A 19,301-nucleotide genomic window follows, 5' to 3' on the forward strand; every position below is an offset into this window, starting at 1 on the left:
TAGAAAGCAAAAAAAAAAATTAAAATAACCCAAAATATTTGAATTAATTTCACATGGTCTACAAAATTATAAGTGCACTAGTCCAGACACAAGCAAGTACCTTGACATTAAAGCATTAAATTCACAAATGAAAAATGTCACATAAACCTCAGTCTATATCAAAACTAGAATTATTACCTCTTTCAGAAAAAAGGATGAGATCAGAGGTAAAAGTAAGAAGGTAGAATTGGCACAGAATATTAGTATATTCTACAAGAAAAAGGGTGATATGGATATAAATATAGCTTGTGGCAAATACAAACTGCAATACACAGGGCATCTTTCCACCTATCCAATTCCCATCTATGGTAAAACTGTACTATCCTGCCAGGTGAGCTCACAGGGATTTCAAATGCCTTTTGTTCATCAAGGGCTATGAAGTCTATTGATACACTAAACACACCTAAAAAAATGTGTAAATGTGTTCTAATAAAGAGTGACATTTTTGGAGGGGGAAAGTCACAGTTTTACCAGGCTCCTTTCTGCTCTTTAAACAAATGAGAAATGTTATTATGTTCTGACCTGAGAATTTAAAGCTACTGAATCACACCTACCTAAACTAAGAGAATTTCTCTTTGAAAAATCTGGATCATCCCCCCATACAGTACATGCTAGCATTTTGGAATTCAATCCAGCTGAGGTGCAATTTGCTTTTGGAGAGTTTTTGGCTTGAAACAAGTTCCTAAAAGAACTTGGAGGATTTATTTTTCCTTTTTCCATACTTTAAGCATATATTACAAGCGCATTCAACCATCTGCAACAGTTCTGTCCATACCATACCGTCCTATATTGCCAGCATATCAATATGGGAAAACAATCCTGAGTCAATCATTTGGTACTGTAATTTTTTTTTGGGTTAGAGAAGCTTTGGAACTGCAATTAAAAGTCTTATTTTTATAAGCAAGGGATCATGTCTTCACTCCTACACACTGAACATATCCACTCTGATGCTATTGAAATTACCATCTAGGCCAGAAGCGGGTTTAGCTTTGACTTCCAATGGGTTATCTAAGTCTTCCAACTTCTGGCTCAGCTCACTGTCAGACTCATCTGAACAACTTTCTGTGGGTAGTGAGGTTTGAACCCCTGAGGTGCTGCACAAACTTGAGGTAACCGTTGAAGGCAAGGAGAGGGAGGGAGAGGAAGAAGGGGAAGAAGCAGCTTTCCTGGCGGACGCTTGAAAAAGAATATTTGGCCAGGACTTCATGGAGAAGCGAGAAAGATGAGGATAGGTGTTATTAGAAGAAGCTGCAGACTGCGAGGTAGATGTGGTGTTAGGACTAGGGGAGCAGACTGAGTGAGGTAATAATCTAACATGCTCTTTGGCATTTCTCATTGCTTGTTTGATTGTTTTCTCTTTGTGCAAGCTTGACTGGAGGTGTTGGCTAAGTGCTTCATTTCCACTAATAGCCACATCACAGGAAAGACACTGATGTTTGTTGACTGGGACTCGGAGCACTGTTTCTTGTGGGTCAAATAAAGCCTGACCAAAGTAACAGAAGGACTTTTGATGGTTTACTGCTGCCTCTTCGTCAGTAAACATCATCTGGCACTTTCTGCATATAAACTCATGCTTGACAAATGGGACAATGAAAGTGTCTGATAAGTCTGCATTTTTTGGGTGTGCCTGGGGTTCTTCGTTTGTGCTTTCCGTGGCAGGACATTTTTCTTCCTTCTTTTCTGAATCATTTGCTTTTATCTGCTGTTCACCTTCTACATTAGGCGAGCTCACTTGTTGGGGTTTTTGTTCTTGGTGTTGTTGTTTTTGTTGTTTATGTAGTGAATCCTGGAGGCTCTGCTGATACTGTTGGTACTGCTGTAACAGTGCACCAGGAGATAACCCAGCAATAGCTTGAGGCACTGCTGGCCCATATGGAAAGAGGCTCTCCATCCCACACATTGGAGGGAGATACCCGCCTTGCACTGTTCCATGGAGCTGGGGTGTGAAGTATGAAGCAAAGCCAGGAATAAAATATGGCAAGAACTGCCCACCTATAAAAGAAGATGGATCACCCGAAACAGCATTTTGAAGTGCTTGCAGCTGAGCAGGGTCCATGGGCATTTCTCCTACAGCTTTGCCCAACATGGAAAGAGCAGATGAGATTTTTTCCTCTTTTTTAAAGTGTTTATTTTCAGATTTTGTAGCCTCTAATTCTTCTTTTACTTTTTTGAATTTGTGTCGCTTATTATTTTTGTCCGGGTCTTTGTGTTGTTGTTCTGTCTGCTGTCCTGACAAAGTGGAGGATGAGGATGAATGTGGCGGTGGTGGAGGAGGATGAGATGGTGGAGGAGTCTGCAGCAAAGGTTTGGTGGGAGCACTGCTGAGAGATAGGGCAGGAGACGGAGTAGCTGAGGAAGGGAACCCAAGCATGCCTGCACCAGGAGATGTCAGAGCTGAAAGATCAAAGAAGAACACAGCTGTTATAGTATTTCCTTCATTTTAATGTTTAGTATTAAACTGATTAACACCAATGACAAAGCAATTTTAATGAGCATTATAGAAGGAGAAATAAATAGTTGCAACAGAACATTTTATTAAAAGAAAATGGTGAAGTGAGAAAAAATAATTTTATTATTATTATTATAGTGCACAATCAGAAAGGATACATCTACAGACAGTAAAAAGACAAGAGTTAGTGATACTTTACAAGGGATCAGTACAACATACCGCCAGACGGGATCCCGGCGGTAGGAATACCAACACTGGGTTCCCGACCGGCACAATCCCAACAGGGGGGAGAGTGCAACGCAGCCCCTTGTGGGCTCGTTGCACTCGCCACGCAGGGGGCATGGTGCCTCGCTTTGCTTGGCACACTAATTTATTTTCCCTCTCTGGGTTTCGTGGACACCCACAGAGGGATAATATGTCGGGATTGTGCCGGTCAGGATCCCGGTGTCGGTATTCCGACCACCAGGATCCCATCCGGCGGGATCTTGACCGCATCCTCTTTACAATTTTTATGGCAGTGACACAGATTTTAGTAGTACTGCAATTTACCTAACCATGTCTTCTTTTAGAGCCCCAGTGAAACCCAGCCCATCTGCAAGAGGTTTTCTCCTTCATTGGCAGCCTATCTCTATGACCAGAGTGTCACAGCGGCCTGTGCGCACAGTAGTTTGAATCACCTCCAAAGGAGAGCACCATAAACATTTATGATTTTGATAAACTGAGAGATGAGAAAAGTACTCTTTCTGGTGAAAACACTGAAGGAAAGGATTTTCTCAGCTTCATCAGCAGACCCCTTAGCTACTAATTTATGGGAATGTACTATACTCTATGCAATGAATAGATCACCTGTAAGAGGTGGTTAGATCTAATTTAGAGTTAGAAGCAAATGCAGCTATAGGGCGCACCTGGACCGGCCTTGGAGTACAAATTTACTTTGTTAGCTGACAGCAGGATCTTAATGTTTAGTGTATCTGGAAAGTGTGCTTGAAGATATGTAGGAATAATGGGGGTCATTCCGAGTTGTTCGCTCGCAAGCGGATTTTAGCAGATTTGCTCATGCTAAGCCGCCGCCTACTGGGAGTGAATCTTAGCATCTTAAAATTGCGAACGATGTATTCGCAATATTGCGATTACACACCTCGTAGCAGTTTCTGAGTAGCTCCAGACTTACTCGGCATCTGCGATCATTTCAGTGCTTGTCGTTCCTGGTTTGACGTCACAAACACACCCTGCGTTCGCCCAGACACTCCCCCGTTTCTCCGGCCACTCCTGCGTTTTTTCCGGAAACGGTAGCGTTTTTTCCCACACGCCCATAAAACGGCCTGTTTCCGCCCAGTAACACCCATTTCCTGTCAATCACATTACGATCGCCAGAACGATAAAAAAGCCGTGAGTAAAATTCCTAACTGCATAGCAAATTTACTTGGCGCAGTCGCAGTGCGGACATTGCGCATGCGCATTAAGCGGAAAATCGCTGCGATGCGAAGCTTTTTACCAAGCGAACAACTCGGAATGACCCCCCATGTTACTTTCCCAGAACGGCCATGCGGTTCATAAAAATTGGGTGCTTTCTGTGGCCCTGCCTCATTATGCTGGCAATTGTGGCATTGTCAAGAAAGGGTGGAGCAATGATGATTGCATCACCATGCCCCCAACAAAGCTAAACAGGCTACTCCCATCCCCCCCCCCCAAAAAAAAAAAAAAAAAAAAAAGGGAGCAGCCCAAAGGTTGTCAAGTAGGTGCTGAAAGAAAGAATTCCTGTAACTTTATAATACAATAGTGGAAGCAGTAATGATTTAAAGTTTATAAATGAAAATAAAGCAAAACTTTAAAGTTCTATATTAAACCACAAGAGATGGTGTCTCGTATGCCACTGGAGGAAAATAGATTCAACAGATTCTAGAGAGCAATGTGTGGAGAAAGTATTTACTGGGTAATATGGAGACTTTCCAAAACTACAACTGCTGTTCTTGTGGTCATATCTAGAAAATGCTTAAAATAATTATCTACTAATTATAACAGAAAGTTATAATTCATACATATGGAGGCACACATGCTCACAAAAGCTTGGTAATTTTGGCCAACATCTTTATTTTAATAATGTGCTAAATTTATATTGATTTACATTGCTTTATTATTAGGTTCAACCAATTAAATATCACTTCTTACACTTACCATTTGAACTCTGTGTAAACCCAGGCAATGGAGATGGACTGTTCATCCCAGACAGGAGAACTGGAGGAAGGCCAGGTAGCCCTTGGTAAGATGCTGACAAATTGAGACCATGAAGAGGACCACTCTCCATTAAACTCGACTGCTGAACAGTTAAACCCAAAACATCTGTTGCCTTCTTTATACGATCCAGTTCTTGCTGTGCCATTAGTTGCCGCACAGTTGTAGGAGCCAAATAATCCTTTTCACGATCAAGTTGACTTCCAATTGTTTCTCTCACCTTTGTAATGTGTTGCTTTGAAAATATGTGATCTCGAATCGACAAACGTGCTGAATATTTCACCCCACAAAGAGAACACTCTAGTCTTGTTCCATCTGGTCCAGTTTGGTTAATCATGAATGGTTTCCCTATGTTTATTTTGAATTTCTTCTCTTTTGCCCGTGCATTTTGAAACCAAACTTGGACAACGCGTTTGGGAAGACCAATTTCATTGCCCAAGATTTCACATTCTTGCATTGTGGGAGTCCGATAATCACAAAAGCAAGCTTTGAGAAGTTTAAGTTGAACATTACTCATTTGAGTTCTGAAACGTTTATGACCTGGTCGATCACTATTTTTGGTTTTAAAAAGGCTGTTACTACCAAATGAGTTTGGTGAGCTAGGATCTGCTATACTTGATGTCTCACTACGGTCAGCATTGTCCTCGTATTCATCAGTCATATATATACTTTGGTCATAATCACTTTCTCTGTCCATGTTATTATGTGATGTATTTGATAAAGAGAAGAAAAAATTATCATCACAATTATCCACTGTGGGAGTAGTTCTTGTGTTTGACAAATTGTCATTGACTTGCATTTTTGGCTCTTTGGGAGTTTTTACATCTTTTGAACTACCAGTGGTGCTTTCCATGTCATTGTTTCCCTCATCTCCTGTTGTAGCATCACTAATTGCTGTGTTAATTGATGATGTTTCATCAAAGTCATTTTTGTTTTGATCAAACCTTTCAGCAGGAGGAGCATTCAAGTTCTCTATATCCTCATTGCACTCTACTCTAAAAGACGATGGGCTTAAAAGATTCTTCGGTGATAGCTCAGCAGTTTTACTCACAGGTGTGGAAACCGTAGAGCGCAAATCATTTTCACTTAGTTGGTCATTCTTTGGAAGTGTGGGGTAATCAAAAAACATATATTTATGTGGGCTTTCGGCACCATCATCCATTGCATTGAGAGGACTTGGTGGCAAACTGTAACCAGCTTGCTTTCCCTCATTCCAGTGCCGAGACCTAATATGACTTTCTAATGCTGACTTTGCTTTAAACAGTGCACGGCAAAAGGGACACCTTTTATGAGACTGAGCTGGACCTACAGCTCGAAATTGACCTTTTCTTTCTCTGGCTCTAGTGTTCTGAAACCAGACTTGCACCACTCTTTTTTTAAGGCCCACTTCTCTTGCAATATGATCAAGCATCTTTCGTGTTGGGTTGGAATCCAGCAAATATTTTTCATACAGTATTTCTAGCTGCTCAGGAGTAATGGTAGTTCTTAATCGCTTATCACGATGTTGGTCCTCACCACTGTTGCCCCCCTCCTTCTCGCTGCAGTTATTATCATCTTTGTCATCCATCTTTCTTTTTAAAGATGCAGCCACAGGTGTGTGCCCTCCATGTGGTGCACCAGCTTGTGGTTGCATGTGAGCCATGGAGCTACCAAGTAACTGTCCTGCCATTAGTGGGTTGTTAGGGTCAAAAATCATATATGGCATGTCCATAGGCCTTTCTAAAAACTGTGAATGGAGAAACTGATTTTGGGCAGCTAAGAAATGCATGTGCTGGTGTTCATGCCACAGTTCCAGGCTTGGAAAAGCAATGGTACACTGATCACATTGGTATTGTAGCAACTGAGGAGGTAGGCTGTTCTGTAGGGAAGTCAAAGATATTGATAGTGGACTCGATGTAACAGGAGTGGTTTGTGATGCTGATGAAGGTCTTGCAGTTTGCTGAGGCTGTCTTTGTTGAGATACAGATACTGAAGGCTGTGTATCAGATGATGATGTCAAATTTGACTGTATTAACTTGGAGGCTAATGAGCTAGCAATGGCATCTATTTGCTTTGGTTTCTCTGTCTGTATGTCAGGTTTTGGTGAAGTTTTACCAAACTCAGGTCTGGGTGATGGAATTAAGGGAGTACTTGAACCAGAACCAGAGCTTACTGTGGTTGCAGTTGAAGCTTTTGATGTTTCTGCTTGACTAGTAGAATAGTACGTCTTTGGCATAATTTGATCTGTAGCATCCAAAGAATCTTCTGTTTGACTTTCATCTTGGACATCATCATCTTCATCTTTATAACACAACTTTTTCTGATGTGTAATTAAATCAAATATTCTTGGGAATACAACATTGCATTTCTTACACTGATACTGCATGTTGCTAGTGCGAATGTAACGCTCATTAGTCAGTTCTCTCTTTTCACTATCTTTAGTTTCAGCTTGATTTTCATAGCTCTTCCTTGCTTTCTGACGGGCATTCTGAAACCAAACAACAATAACACGGGTAGCTAAATTGAGAACTGTGGACAGTTGTTCAATCTCATCATCCTTTGGATATGCATTAGTATCAAAGAAGTCCTGTAAGACTCTAAGCTGATAGTCAGTAAACCTGGTTCTCGATGACCTTTTGCTGAAAGAATCTGACCTATGTAGATCCAATGAAGTTAGTTGTGGCTCAATTCTTACATCTTCAAGCACTGTGATAGGGGGATTACTGAAGTTGTATGGTGAATCTTTATTTCTTTGGCGTTCCTTAAATAAAGTGTTACGAAACCAGTGTTTAATAACCTTCAGAGAAAGGCCAGATTTGTCAGCCATCTCTTGTATTTGTTCCTCATTTGGGGAATTGTTAATGTCAAAGTAGGCACGCAATATCTTTAGCTGATCATCTGTTATTCTTGTACGTGGCCGTTTAAACTGTGAATGGCGCAGAAAATTTGGATCTAAACCCAACTGTTGCTGGCACATTTGTGCAAGATCCGCTGACAAAGCATCCATGGGGGAGAGTTGTAGTGCAAGTTGTGGAGGTAAAGCAGGATGCTGGACAGACTGCATCATAATTGGAGGGAAGAGAGGCAGGTCCAAGGAGACAGGAAGTTGGACTTGAGGTGGAGCAGATGGTGGAGGTGGGGGAGGAGGAGGTGGTGGTGGAGGTGGTGGTGGTGGGGGAGGTGGAGGAGTTGGAGGTGGAGCTTGCATGGGAGTTGGATTTGCGGTTGGAATTTTTACAGGTACAGTAGGAGTAAGTGGAGGTGGAGCTTGTGCAGGTGGTGCAGGAGGTGGTGGTGGTGGTGGTGGGGGAGGAGTTTCTGGAGATGATGGTGCAATTGGGTAAAGCTTATCATATGCTTCTCTGTATTGACAGGCAAACTTTTCTAATTCCCCATATGGAAAAAACTGTCCATGAATATGCTCTTGATGACTCTTTAGGATTAGAATATTAGAAAATAATTTACTACATGACCCACATTCTAATTTTTCATGGTTTTCATTATCCCCAAGTTTATTTTTCTTCTGTACTTTCTGCCTGTTTTCATTAAACTGAATTATTAGCTCAAATCCAAAGTTTTCTAGCAGAGCTTTAGCTGCATTTCCCCTAGCGCCAGAAGCAATACGGGGAGGTGGAATTGTAGGTTCTAATGACTTCTGCTTCTTTAAATCTTTGCTGTCTTTTGTTGTGTCATTCTCATTTGTGACTTCTTGCTTTGGTTTTTCTTTTTTTTCAGCCACTTCTTCAGGTTCTTTGTAACATGTAGTATCTTTTATTAGTTGACTTTCCATACTGGCTGCACTGTTTTGTTCCTGTTTTAGTATTCTGTTACTATGATGCTGCCTTTGGGGTTGATGGTGTGACTGTGCAGCTTGATACTGCTGAGCCTGCTGCTGTGCTTGCTGCTGTAGCAGTTGCAGCTGGGTCTGTCCAACTTGGTGCTGTGTTTGAATTTGCAGCTTTAAATCTTCGAGTAGTGATCCTGCCATACCAGGCATGCCAAATGCAGCAGAGGCAGGCAGTCCCAAATCAGGATTTAAGCTAAACTCTGTTCCAGGTATGTAAAATGGAAAAAGAAACTGAGGCTGCTGGAACTGAACAAGAGCTTCAGGAGTCATTGGAAAGTGAGGAAGAAATGCTGGGTTTAAAAACTGTGGTTGAAAGAATGCAGCGTGTTGTTGTAGTTCATGCTGCAGTTGCATTTGAAGCTGTGCTGGTGACTGGGGTGGGTGATGTGGATGTTGGGGAGGAATAACCTCATGAGTTTGCTTTTTGTTTATTTCTTTGGCATCTAGGTGGGTTTCTTTGCTGTTAACAGTTGGCAAACTCATAGAATCTAGCATCCCTTGGCTTGGGCTGCTAATGTTCCCTGCTATGTTACTCCCACTAGTATTGTTACTACTTGGTTCTAGTTTGGCAGCCCTTGCCTTAGTTTGGTGAAGAACAGATCTCATATGAATTTCCAATGTAGAACTTTGGCTGTAGGCAACACTGCAAATGCTGCACTTGTATGGTTTGTTATCAGTGCTGCTGTTGGTCTCTTGCGGAACTGGACTTGATGCTTCTTGTAAAACCTTTTTAAGCTTATGCAAATGAGACACTGAATTGTAATGTACCAAAAGAATGTTCTTTTGAGTGAAGGACTCTTTACACACTGTACACTTATATGGTCGTGATGGATCTAAAAATTTTTCCATAGTAAAGTTTGGCCCTTTTCTGAAAGGCAAGGTCCGCTTTGGTTCTGAGCCCATGTCATCTGGAATGGAGCTACTATCGCTCCCAACCGGGCTAGCTTTACCTTCATGGTCCATCTCGTATTCTCGCTCACTCTCCTGCTCTAGGGAGTGGTCATCTGCTGCTATGCTTTCAGTTTCAGCCCAGAGATCCCCATTCACAGGTAAGGACGCACAAAGCTGCTGAATTTCAGTCTCACTATGTTCAGGGTGGCCCGTTTCCAAATGTTTTTTTAAAGCAAGGAATGTACGGAAGCTGCGTTGGCAGAGGCTGCACATGGTAGCAGCCCGGATAGCATGATACTGGGAATGTATCTGAAGCTTCTGCATAGTCTTGAAAGCCAAACTGCAATGCGTACAGCGGTATTTATACACATGTCGGTCAGAAACTGAAAGTTGCTGCCTTTTTTGCTGTTCACTAAGCTGTTCCGTCAGTGAGTCGCAGGGCTTTGAGTCTCTGCTGCTGTTTTTGCTCCATTCTGGGTTATCTAACGATTCTTTGGACATATGTAGCTCTTCTGTTTTGATTTCAATTCCAGCCTTTGCATTATCTCCACTTGGGGTGTTTTTTTCCTCTGCTGGATTGTCACCTAATTGAAAACAAAAAAAAGAGAGAATTCAATTAGCACTAATGCATTTGTTCTCATTTGTTTGTGCATAAAAGTTTTATGCGGATGAGTGTTGTAGGATTTATTTTTCATGTGATCAGCAGCAAAGAACAAGCATGTAATACAATAAAATTAAAAGGCAGAATCTGCTGTACAAGCTCTTATGAGCTGGGTTGTGTTAGCCATTAGAATATGGAAAAATGATACTACTGGTATAGTCAGAAGACGTCTGGAGACCGGAGGTCTGCAAAAATAATTCATCTTTCTGCTCTGCAGATTTAGAAGTTAAAACAAGTCTATAGAGTAGCTATAAATATAGCATTTTAATAGAATATATGTTTGTCTAGTTTCTCCTGGTCTATTGTGAGTCCTGTTTTTTGTATTCAAAACCATTAAATAATGAGTTAAACGATAAGCAGATTGCAAAATAATTCTATTCAAAATGGTTTTATGATTCTGATTATACCTCCTTAGCCATTTTTCTTATTCCGCTGGTGTCAACACAAAGTGCTGCACACTATTCTCATACACCTTTGTGAACTATCCAAACATCAAACAGAATTGAGCTACTCTGCACTCACCCGTTGGTTTTCCAGACAGCTCAGCGGCTGTAGAAGCAGGCGCCTCAGCTTCCAGCTTCTCAAATGCCGCTGGTGGCAACAGCATACTGTTTGGCACCATGACCTCTGGCACAGATATCTAGGGGGAAAAATACAATAATCTATGTGAACAATTTCATCATTATGCATTATTAATATAATTGGGTATCTCCATTAGCTATTACATGGGTGCTAAGCAAAAAGCAACTTTGATTTTCCAATATCAGCAATAGTGATTGAAATTGGTACAAGATTTCCTACTCTTTAGACTCCTAAATCTCGATCCCTGGCATATTAATTCATTATTGTCATTATGCAATCATTGTCATTTTTTCAGCTTTCCTTATGCTGAGAATAAAACAACTGCTTTAAACACATCTAATGGTCTGCAGGAGAATCCACACAACCCCTTTCCTTTGTTATTTCAGATTCAGGCAGACAGCCAAGAGATGTCTACAATCACATATACATTTTGGCAAGATAGTAAATAGAGGCAAAAAGAGATACTAAAAACCATCTTCAAACAATACTTATTATCAATTGGGGTGTATAACGAATAGTTGGTAGATGTCTTGTTTAAATAAAAGTCTAATATAATGCTTCAAAGACATTTTCATGTTTCCAGTCCATATTTTAATTTTTTGCACTTATAGTCACCCTCATTAAAGTTCAAAGTAGCCATTCAGAGCTATCGCCCATGATTGTATAATGGTGTTCATAACACAGTGATATTGGATTCATTCACTTACTGTCATGAGTAGCTTTTCCACGCAGTCCGGAGACACACTGTGCAAATGAGTCAGGTGCAGCTGCAGATGCATTTTGTTACTAAGAACATCTTGGCAGAGGGGGCAGGAGATCACAGGCTGCACAGAATGCTGGGAAAGGATGTGCATCTGTATCCGATTGGGGTCCTTACTGTTGTAATTGCAGTAGGGACACTGATAGCACTAGGAAAAAAAAATGTATAATTATATATATATATATATATATATATATGATTTTTTTATACACATAATACACATTGAATGCTGAAATGGAAGTGTTAAGGAAAAAGATAGAATATATACGGTGTTTGTGTATACAGTATATATATATATATATATATACACACACACACACACACACACACACACACACACACACACACACACGTAGATACACATAAATGTATTACATTTTTTTTCTCACATTCATACCTGTTCTTCACAAAAGCTATTTTCTTCCACAGACTTTGATCTCTTGACTGTACCATCCTCATCTTTACTTTGTGTCAAATGCCGCTTTGCTGTGGCAGAATTCAGGACAGGCTCCTTCTCAGGCGTGTGTGTCCCAGAGCCTAAATATAATTAGAATACATCATCAATAAATAAAATGAAGGTCCATGTCAAAACGCATACTTAAAGACAGACTTTGGCAATCTGTGGCTATCAAAGTTTATTGCCTTTGTGCAGTGGTGGCAGCCATTTTGTGTCCTGAACCAATATCTCTGGAAATGTAGGCTAGCAATTAACAGAGCTGGGATATGCAGTCCAAAAATAAGCTGTCGAGTCATATTCTAAAACAGGGAATAATATAGAAAAACATGTGTGTTGAGTTCTGTTTATGTTGATCATATCACGGAATTTCAGTTTATTGCTACAGATATATTGGAAGTCACTTTTTATGTCTAGTAACAGTTAGTAGACTCAATAAACAGGTTTAAAAATGTACTCCTCTCCTTTGTTTGGATAACCCTAAGTTGCCTTGAAAGATTAATCAATAACATCATTTCAGCTGGAATTTCTAGATTTCCTCAAAAGAAAAAAAAAAACACGTTTGGTTCTTCCCAGCATTTCCTCATCTGCTATTTTAAATCCTTTCCTGTCAAATGTTGCAAAACAATAAAGTTTTGTTGTTTTAGCAAAGCCCCACAAAGCTGTCTTGCAAACAGGAAAATATCTTAATAACACACTTTCCTATGTAGAGAAATAAAATTTTATCTTCATCTTTTTCTTTAGCATTGAATACTCTAAGTCTATAGGGCTGTAAAAGCGTACATTGTGATTATCTGATCTCCTAAGACTGCAAAGATTTTATTGTGCAATTTTGCAGCTTGACTATAGTTAATTTCAATATTATCCTCTAAACAGTGTGCTTAATAGGATGCTGGAGCCTGCAGTATAATGTGGCTACAACTTGCATACATCAAAGAGAAGGCTGCGATTCTAATTTTCCTGTCCATCAGAAAATTCTTTCTAGCGTCAATTTGCCAGATAATCTCTTCTGCAAGGCTGGATATTACAAGAGCATTGGATAGGCATGTCACATACATCTTACGACAAATACAGAACCTCATTTACCAACCATTCCAATCTCATCACAGAGCAGCATCATCTGACCTTTTTTTCTTCTGTATATTATGAGTAGTTCTAATTTTAACTTTCAATTTTCACCATCTTCCAGTCAATTTGCAACTAAATTATTTCCAGGATGAGGACACTATCACTGGACAACTGGGTGCAAATGTATCTTGAAATGTACTGTTGCTAAGGCATTGATTGTTATCAGGCCTTACATAAATATATAGCCCATTGGTAATCTGATTGTGCATGAAGATAGGACTTGATTTCCTGTCCATGTAAGAGCCGAGTAAACACACAAGGTGCTCTTGATTGCACAATAACCTGATTTTAATTTATAAATGTCTTAGTGAAGCTTATGGGCAGCTAGAGACAACTGTATTGATATATTTATTTGGAGCAAAATAAAAATGTCAGAAGAGGAAATGGATTATACAAAGAAGAGACCGTTTCATCTGTACAACTGAGAACATGCCAGTTTTCATGCAAGGACAACCCACAGATAAATGTATTGTCATTTGCAGCCCACGAAAGTCATACAAGTCTTGTGAACTGTTCCCCTAGCTTCGGTAGCAAAGCAAGATTGTGCCCTTTTCCTTAGCATGCTATTATTATTATTATTATTATTATCCTTTATTTATATGGCGCCACAAGGGATCTGCAGTGCCCAGTTACAGAGTACATAAACAAATAAGCAAAACAAGAAAATAGTGACTTACGGTGTAAGTCAATATAGGACAAGTACAGGGTATATAAACATAGCTACATCAGAGACGACATTGATATAAATATATGGGAGGAAGAAAACTGGGGGATTTGGTGCCGTCGAAGGGAGTATTGAAATGTCGATAGTTTATATCAGAGATGGAAAAGCACATGAGGGAAGGGGGCCCTGCATGTGAGTACTTATATTCTAAAGGGGAGGGTCACACAGACAGGGGTGACACAGATGGGGTCAAAAGTGAACGTGGGACAGAGGGTTTAGGATGCTATGAGAATGTCGTTTGTCCAATACAAAGGTCAAATAAATGTTGTTATATATTTCAGTCTATTGTCTTCTGTAAACGAAACATAAGAAGCATTTATGAGATCTGGTGCATCAGTTGAGCAAAAAATAAAAAAGTTGCTGTACTGTATTTCATAGTAACCAACCAGATTTTTTTATTTATTTACTTTTTGGTTGCAGTTGCAGTAGTTTTTAGAAACTCCCTAACACATATGAGAGAAAAAGAGAATATTCTTTACTCACTGTCATCCTGTGAAATTGTAGTGTTTAGATCTGGATGCAGCATGCTATTTTAGGTCTGACATCTAGCAGGGCTAACATTTAAGGTAAACACTGCTGACCTGCAGTTCAGCTGATAGCATAACCCTTCCATGCCTGCTGATATAATAATTGTAATGGAGCAAACCGGCCATAACCAATAAGTAATGCTATGCTAATGTCCCTTTGCAAAGTTCTTTGACATTGACCACATTTTTTTACCGATGCATTTTATCCTTGAATCATCACGAGTGTATGTACATGATTGTTTAATGTGTTATTAATGTTAACATTGGGGGTACTGTATGACACATAATGGTATTTTATTTTAATAAGGTATTTTTGTGTATTAAACTAGATCATAATTTCACTTTTCTATCCTCTTTTTCTCCATAGATCTTCATGGTTCCAACCTCCCCTTAGGTCTGGGCCTACCAAAAATGTAGGCCTGTTTTAGACACAGTTATCGGGAACATATCAGCAGGAGAAGTTTGTGGGAAGGACTACAAGGTCAACATTTTGGACACATTTTTATTTTTGTTTGGTTTTAGGAGGACATGTATTAAGCAGTGATAAAAGTGTAGAAGTGAGCCAGTAGAGAAGATGCCCATGGCAACCAATCAGCTGCTCTGTATACTTTTATAGTATGCAGATTATAAAAGTGTTAACATCAGTGCTGATTGGTTGCCATGGGCAATTTCTCCATTTTTATCACTGCTTAGTAGATGTCCCCAGAATTATGTATTTACAATAAACATGATGTCTCATTGACTTATACTGTAAAATATCTTTGTAGTCTGTGGTTGTTGATGTTGTAAGCTATGGTGTCTGCAAATTATTATTTTGGTGGGGTTTATGGCAATTGAGCAGGGCCATCAAGAGTTCTGCCAAGCCCATATACTTGGTGAACATACCCAAGCTTGTAGGGGGAGCAGTCATGACCCATTGTGAATACTGGTGCCGGCTACAGAAGCTGCAAGCCGTCACTAGCCAAATAGGGTGCGGCTGTACCCTCTTGGGAGTGTTACTTGTCCTTGGTATGCCTTCCTAGTACTTTGTACCTGCACCCCTCTTCTCCTGGCACCCGTGCAACTGAGCATTTTGGAAGCTATACAATAAAATAAATAAATTCAGGCCTGTATACCAGAGCCTGCTGCGCTACAAACTTGTCTTTGCCTTGATGATTAAGTTAGGGTACTGGCTGCAAAATGTACAGTGTATTTTTCAATATGGAAGAAAGCACTTTCTTGACAGTAATTTCCAGGCACTAAAATAAATATTTTGTTGAAAGCTTCCTGTTAATCAAAAGCAGGCAACATCTAGCAACAAGCAGGGAAATCAGGGGGACACATCATCTGAAAGCAAACAGTGTTCTTCTATTTATGAGTAAAAATGTTCAGCAGTTGTTCACAGACATTAAGTTTCTGACTTATCGAATGCGAGCCAAATCCAAGTAATGTTCTACATTATAATTATTGCTATTCATTTCTAATTAGGCCTAAATGAAAACCAATTTCCATTGCAATAATGAAGGTTAATTTTTATCTTTTTTCCCCTAATGTTTACAATCTTCTTGAAATATATTCCCCTAAGCATTAATAGAGAAATGCTGCATTTCCAACATAAACGTTTTATTCTGGATATATTCCGTATTAATTAGTTTTTGCTACATAGAGATGTACTGTGGACTATAATTAATTGAAAGTGGCACTACATTTAAATTACAATATGAATGCCATTTATGCAACATGAATGAGGTATTTTTTATTCTAAATGAGCGATCAACAAATAAAGACTGCATATACTGAAGTCTCATTTGGTGAGGTTGGATCCTGCTCATAATGTAAGCAACACAGTACAGCAGCTTACACAGTGTTATAAACACACTGTACTAATCATGTGCTAATCCTCACTTGTCTAATAGACTGAAAACAAAATATCCGCACTGCTCTCTTTCTCCTGACATCTTGGTGCCGTAGTGATTGTGTCTCCTATTTTCTTGGCTAGATGGTATATAAACATAGATACTGTGACAGACTCAACGAAGTAGGGTGCACTCGATTTATGGGCCTAAGAGTCTGAAGTATAGATAGGCTCTTCCTCCGAAGGGCCAATTGCTTTTGATCAAATTGTCAAGAAAACCAAAACGTGTGCGAGTGACAGTAGATTAGGGCTGATCAGATGCAGATGTCCCAGTAATGAACAATGCGTTCAGCAGCGGTGGAAAATCTTTATCTGAACTAGTTTACTTGAAATGCTTTGAAACGTGCTGTAATTCCAAATGTACAGTATCTACAGTAAACTTATATGTACAGTACAAACTTGATCTGTCTATGGGTAGCCTAAGTCATTAGGAACTACTGTACTGTATGTAGCTCTCCAGCAGCTGTAGTGCTGAATAACTGCACAAGACCGGCCAGCCTATAATAGCTGGACATGTTCAGGGAGGTGACCTATACTAAGCTCTGCAATAACAGTATTATGTCATGGAAGTAGGGCTCCCATGTGTCCTTGTTTTCCCAGGATAGATCCAGTTTATGCTACTGAAAATACGTCACTGAATTCAGACACATGATCAGCATACGGTAACATAAGTAGGGTTGCATTTTCATACTTTCCAAAGACCTTTTACAAGGTTCTAAAAAATGTTACTGAATGGGCAAAGCCAAGTGGATTGGTGGCGTAGCCAAGTCCGGTCAGTGGGCTGACCAGGGCGAGTCAAAAATGCAACTTAAATTGTTCCTATTTTTAAATGTGGACCCATGAGGCACACTACATACTTGTTTCAGAGTTATAATACTTCCCCGTTTACTCACGGAATATGATGTTATTCTAAGCACACTGCACAGACTTGCTAAAAAGGAATATATCCACTGCATGGTCACTGGCACAATTCCTTTTCTCCTAATTTTTATTTATATTGGAAATACATTACTTTTTCCTACCTAACACATCATTCGCTTGTGGTTGCTTACTAACACTCTAGATGCTTCCTTGAACGCCTCATACTTTTTTGGCTTATAAATAAAGCCAAGTAATAGCTTAAGGTTACAGATTTTATTATGAACTGTGGATAGTGAAGTAAGGGCCTCATTCAGAGATGGATGCAGTTACAATGTTGTACGGAGTGGAGCACATATTTTTGTTACTGCGCAGGTATCTAAGCCGCACTGTGCATATACCACAGTGATCTTGCGCCAGCAGCTGCAGTGAGGAGTTAATCAAATTAACAGTCAGGGAGCATTTGTGGGAGGTATCTGGGAAATGACAACTCTAGCTTTAGTTCTCTCTAATTGCAAAACTGTGGTAAAGCATGCTGGGACATGTAGTTTCACAACAGCTAGAGAGCCACAGGTTGGCCTGGCCTGCCATACACAGTAAACATTTTACTTTTAAGTATGGGCTAGATAAATTCCTAATGGATAATGATACACAGGGTTATGGTGCATAGATGACACACTGCAGTTATTATTATTATTATCTTTTATTTATATGACGCCACAAGGATTCCGCAGCGCCCAATTACAGGGTACATATGCACATAATCAAAACAGTTATACAGTGACTCACAGTTGAAGACAATATAGGACAAGTACAGGGTAACTAAGCATAACTACATCAGTAGACGACACTGAGATAAGTATCAAGGTGGCCGAAAACTGCAGGATTTGAGCAGTTGAGGATTACTAAAGTAAGAAAAGGATAAGCACATGAGGGAAGAGAGCCCTACTCATGAGAGCTTACATTCTAAGGGGTTATAATAAAATGAGAAAAAAAAAAACACAAAGGCCGACTTTAGCAACAGATAAAATTAGTCCTGAAAATATTACAGCGTAGGAGAACACAAATAGGATGAACTCGATGGACAATTTGTCTTTTTTCAACCTCAGAAACTATGTAACTATGTAACATGGCACCGGCATCTTCCGCCAACCATGTTCCATAACTATAGGGTTACTCAGAAGGTCTGTAATCGACCGTTGTATGTCCGATGGTTGCATCTTTATACACAATGCCTACAGTGGACATCCGATGGTTGCATCTTTGTACACAATGCCTACAGTGGACGTCTTCATTCAAATCCACACATATTTGCATACCCTAAGTGTACATTCTGTGCATAGCAAACTGTGATGATGAGAATTAGTTATGATGTTGGCTGAAGTTTATCCAATATGTGAGGTACTTTACATTAATGTTGAACAAGGCCTAAATTCCCTAAAGAGAACACAATAATTACCATATTGTATTTGCCAAAAAGCAGCCTTTTGTCTTACTACATGAAGACAATAATGGTTTAATCTAACATTATAAATCAATGCAGATCATTTTGTCTGCCTTAAAAAATACACAGTTCAAGATGTACATGTCACTTGAATGCGGTCGAGGCATCTATATTATAGACTAGACTTTGCAGGGTCAGATTAAGGGGGAAGGGATGCACCAGGGGCGGTTGCCCTGGGCCCCCCTTCACAGAAAGGCCCCCTCAAAGGGTCAGTCTGACCCTGCAATTGCAGAGAACAGCTGCTCAGCGGCACCTGTTCCTGGATGGGGCTACCGGCTTTCTGCATGCACACAGACTGCATACAGAGCAGAGCGACTCCCTACTTCCTAGTCCCCTCAGTGTCATGTGACAAATCACATCTGTGCTGCTGATGAGGGGACGCTGGAGACACTCTGCCCTTTGCAGTTTGTGCATGCAAAGCAGAACACAAAAGGTTGCCACAGCGGTCAGTACTTTGTGGACACGGGGGATGGGAACGACGACGGGGCTGCACTATGTAGAATACATGATACAGGGGGAGCACTGTGGCAAAATTGGGGGGACATTTTATTGGAGGTGGCCCCCACAACTTAGCTACCTTGGGGCAAGTCCTACTCTGAGCTGAAGCAAAATTCACGAAGATGCAGCCTTTTCACTAGGAAGTAGTGACATCACTGAAGCACAACCAGCAAATTGGCTGCCTACACGGTACGATGGTGACAGCTTCACAGTACAAATGTTGACAGATGTAATTTACCAAATCACAACTACACAGGCAGGATTATGTTCTGCA

At 40.1% G+C, this 19,301-nt stretch overlaps 1 protein-coding gene across 7 annotated transcripts in view; it reads right to left on the reverse strand.

The window, feature by feature from the left end:
• The window catches only part of ZFHX4 (zinc finger homeobox 4), a 296,146-nt gene that overhangs the window by 2,495 nt on the left and 274,350 nt on the right, over positions 1 to 19,301 (reverse strand). For all 7 annotated transcript variants that reach the window (XM_063923968.1, XM_063923970.1, XM_063923966.1 and 4 more), the window contains 5 exons: positions 11,838 to 11,977; positions 11,388 to 11,588; positions 10,621 to 10,738; positions 4,664 to 10,021; positions 1 to 2,433 (listed from right to left, as the gene is read on the reverse strand). The exon at positions 1 to 2,433 is cut by the window's left edge and continues 2,495 nt beyond it. In XM_063923968.1, coding sequence (XP_063780038.1) covers positions 962 to 2,433; positions 4,664 to 10,021; positions 10,621 to 10,738; positions 11,388 to 11,588; positions 11,838 to 11,977 — 7,289 coding nt within the window. In that variant the 3' untranslated portion in view covers positions 1 to 961. The remainder of the gene's footprint in view (positions 2,434 to 4,663; positions 10,022 to 10,620; positions 10,739 to 11,387; positions 11,589 to 11,837; positions 11,978 to 19,301) is intronic.

Source organism: Pseudophryne corroboree, chromosome 5, assembly GCF_028390025.1.
Source record: "Pseudophryne corroboree isolate aPseCor3 chromosome 5, aPseCor3.hap2, whole genome shotgun sequence".
In the NCBI taxonomy this organism is placed as follows: Eukaryota; Metazoa; Chordata; class Amphibia; order Anura; family Myobatrachidae; genus Pseudophryne; species Pseudophryne corroboree.